The following is a 3,258-nucleotide window of genomic DNA, read 5'->3' on the forward strand; positions in this document are numbered from 1 at the left end:
TAGCTAAAAAATTTTGCACTCAACGCGAGCATAGCTGCTCTAGCTGTGTCATAATAAATGTAAATTGCATACGCTCTACAACAGCAAAGATACATAATGAGCGGGCTGACTCTCAGTAACATCCATTCCCCCAACCCACACACACAACCAACCATTATACGTGCACCTAAGTGCCTATCCATGCCTTATACATAGGGCTTCAGACGTCGACACAGCAACTATGTTCATGGGTGGCATAGTGTCCAGGTCCCAGGTTTACACCCCTCTGCTTTACACTATCAGACATCCATTGTTCCTGCCTATAATTTCTGCAGATCACCCCATCTGCTCCGTACACAGAGCCTGCAGCAGCAGCTGTACTTGTAGAGCCCCAATAGGGCTGAGGTTGAGGAAATGTGTACCATCGTGACTGAGCTCAGGTGCCAAAATATGGGTAGGGCTCCATGTATCAATGATTGGGATAGTACTATCATTTTCATCAGCCCTACTAATGTTCTTGCCATTTAATTGGGATATGAATTGCTCCACAATCTGTGCACCAGCCATGATATCTGATGCAAGCCGGTTAAATAGCAACAGTACTGGATCTGTGCGCCAGTCAATTCCTGCCATCTCATAGCGGGCCTTGAGCCAGGTTGAACTTGTGGTTACCCAGAAGACCCGCATGCCATGAGCATTTCGGAGATCTAGCAGCCTCTGCCGCACATGCAGCAGGGCATTACGATAATCATCTACAGTGCGTGGGCTTGGACCACAATGGAAGGATGCATACCAGTGCCCAAAATTTGCAATAACATCTGTGCAGTTGAGTGCAACCAGTGTGTCAAAGTCCCCCTGGGGTTTTGGCCAGTCCATGCCCCACACAGCTGCAATGTAGGAGAGGCTACCAAACTGCAAGACATCTTTGAGGTTGTTGTGAACAAGGACTTTGTAGTCCTGAAGGAATGAGGAGAGGCCATTGTGCAGGTAGCGCATGTGTGAGTCTCCAATAAAGCAGACACGGCGACCCTGTAAGAAGCAGTGTTCCTTAGTAATCACACTGCTATTGTTGTCATCAACTGATTCTGCCTGGTGCTCCCCTTGCCCCTGTAGACCTTTGACGCTTTGCATGCGGCAGCCATCAGGCTGCCAGTAAAGTGTGCCTGGGTTCAAGTTGCTGCGAAGTGCCCGCTGCTGGGGGGTATCACAGCTGCAGCTGTCGTCTGATAAGTTGCCCCACAAGCAGGTGCGGAGCAATGGTGTGGCCTCTGGTCTGGGCCACTCATGGAACATCCACCGACCAGGACGTGGTCCTGTCCCTGGGCAAAGGGGCAGCAGACTGCTGTCACTTTCATCACTATGCAGCTGATGGAACTGTTGCTCCGTTTCACCATGTTTCCAGTATTTAAGTGACCATTTTTTGTTTACTTCATCATCTGCTTCTCCTTGGTGAAAGCTGCTGCCAGTACTGTGAGCAGCATCCACCTGCTCTGACAGGATGGTCGGGTCCGGGGCTGAAGACCAAGTTGCCCAGTGCATTGGCCCCTCTGCTGCATCGTTCTGATCTTCTTGCATACCATTCATGCCATGTCGTAGTCTCTGTGGTGAGTTTTGCAAAGTGAGATGCCCCACCCAAGGCTGCGCCACGGGCTTGGTAGCAGTAGGTTGTGCAAAGGAGAAGCTGTAGTACACCATCAGAACCTCCACTGAATAATATCCCGGGACAGGCAGGAAGTAGCTCGCGCAGGCAAGGCTAGGGTGATCATAGCTGGGCTCCAACAACCACACACCGCCCGGGCCAACGACGCGCAGTCGGTAGATTGCTGTGCCTTGTAGCAAGGTGTCGTTGAGACCGAAAGAGGCATCCCTCTTCCGTTGCAACGCTATAAACCCAGAGTTTGGCGACCTCGAGCAGTGATGCACGATAACGGGAAGGGTTGCGCTCTCGTGTGCCACGCATTCTTCAGGATAAAAGGTGGCTGCAAACTGCTGGTAACAGCCTATCGGCTGCTTCATATCTGCATGGAAGGGCGGCGGCGAAGTTAAGCTCCAAAAGAACATAGCCCGTGGCCTCAAGGTTAGTGTGACTGATAGCAAGTAACACAAGGCTATCTTTAACATTCGTCCCTGCAAGAGGAATTTCATTTCTGTCTCTGACGGCAAACAAGTACCCCAACGTTATAAAGGTTTTCGTAACATTTACCGGGCATTAGTCGTATGTCCAGCGGCAGGATCAAGCTGCCAGGACAGTGTACAGCGTCACTTACCATTCGTACAGTCCATCGCAACGAATGATAAATATAATATAAAACTGCAACAGAAAACTTAATAACAAAGACGCGGTACGAGCGCGACAAGAACACAAAGCTCTATCGGTGAAGGTAATGATTTTAGTTATGGGCGGTCGTGCGAGAAGGTGGGCATCCTTCAGAAACGCCTTACCCGGTTAAACTGGTGTAATTGGGATGAAATTGTCATCAAGCGAATACGTATTCAGGCCGGTAAAATTCTCTAAGAAGGTCTTTGTGAAGTTAGCGCACAACAAATCTTCACAAACTTGGGGAGGATCCAGTAAGTGCAATAAAGAGTGCGTTCCAATGGCTTGAATATTTGGCGCAAGACACCAGGTTAGATAGATGCCGATTGCCGAAGGAAGTCCCGCCGCCGCGATAGTAGGAGTCTTGACGTTGATATTGTGTTAATTGTGGCTACAGAAACACTATATTTCCATACAAAAATTGAAGGCAATTCAACGGATTTGTTTGTACTATAGGTATACGACGAGATGGTAAGAGGGTTTGGATTAGGCGTTTGGTGGGTTCAAAATCGTCAATAATCTAGGAATTAGGTTTTGTTGTCCAATCAGAACCACAATTGCAGCTTCCTGGCTGCCAAAGTGCCACTGCAAGCTGGCCGAAATATACGAGTCACAGGCACCACACAGAGCGACGTTCCGTCCATATCTGCATGCTTATTTGCAGCATCCATCCGATGCAGGCATGCACCCTAAGAGCCATGTTCTGCCACACAAACGTCGTGCTGCTCCTGCATTCCTGCACTGGAGTTTCGCCGCTATCGTGATGCTCAGAAGAGCGGGCTGGGTCTCCGTCCAGGCAACGTCCCCAGGGTGGATGCGCTCGCAATGGAGGCTGCATCGGAGTCAGCATCAAGAACGTCTGGCAGCACCGCCGCGGCGGCAGGCCCCGCTATCCCAGTTCCTGGCCGTGGTCCTGCAACCACACCCATCCCCCCTGCCCTCCGAGGAACTGATACAAGCCT

General features: G+C 50.3%; 1 protein-coding gene across 1 annotated transcript; it reads right to left on the reverse strand.

Annotated features, from left to right (window-relative positions):
* Positions 1-315: 315 nt before the first annotated feature.
* Positions 316-2,124, reverse strand: VOLCADRAFT_101400 (uncharacterized protein; the record flags this gene model as incomplete). Its single annotated transcript, XM_002959837.1, has 1 exon — positions 316-2,124. The coding sequence occupies one exon, from the start codon at positions 2,122-2,124 to the stop codon at positions 316-318; it is 1,809 nt and encodes a 602-aa protein (XP_002959883.1).
* Positions 2,125-3,258: the final 1,134 nt, after the last annotated feature.

This window comes from Volvox carteri (assembly GCF_000143455.1).
Source record: "Volvox carteri f. nagariensis unplaced genomic scaffold VOLCAscaffold_925, whole genome shotgun sequence".
Classification (NCBI taxonomy): Eukaryota; Viridiplantae; Chlorophyta; class Chlorophyceae; order Chlamydomonadales; family Volvocaceae; genus Volvox; species Volvox carteri.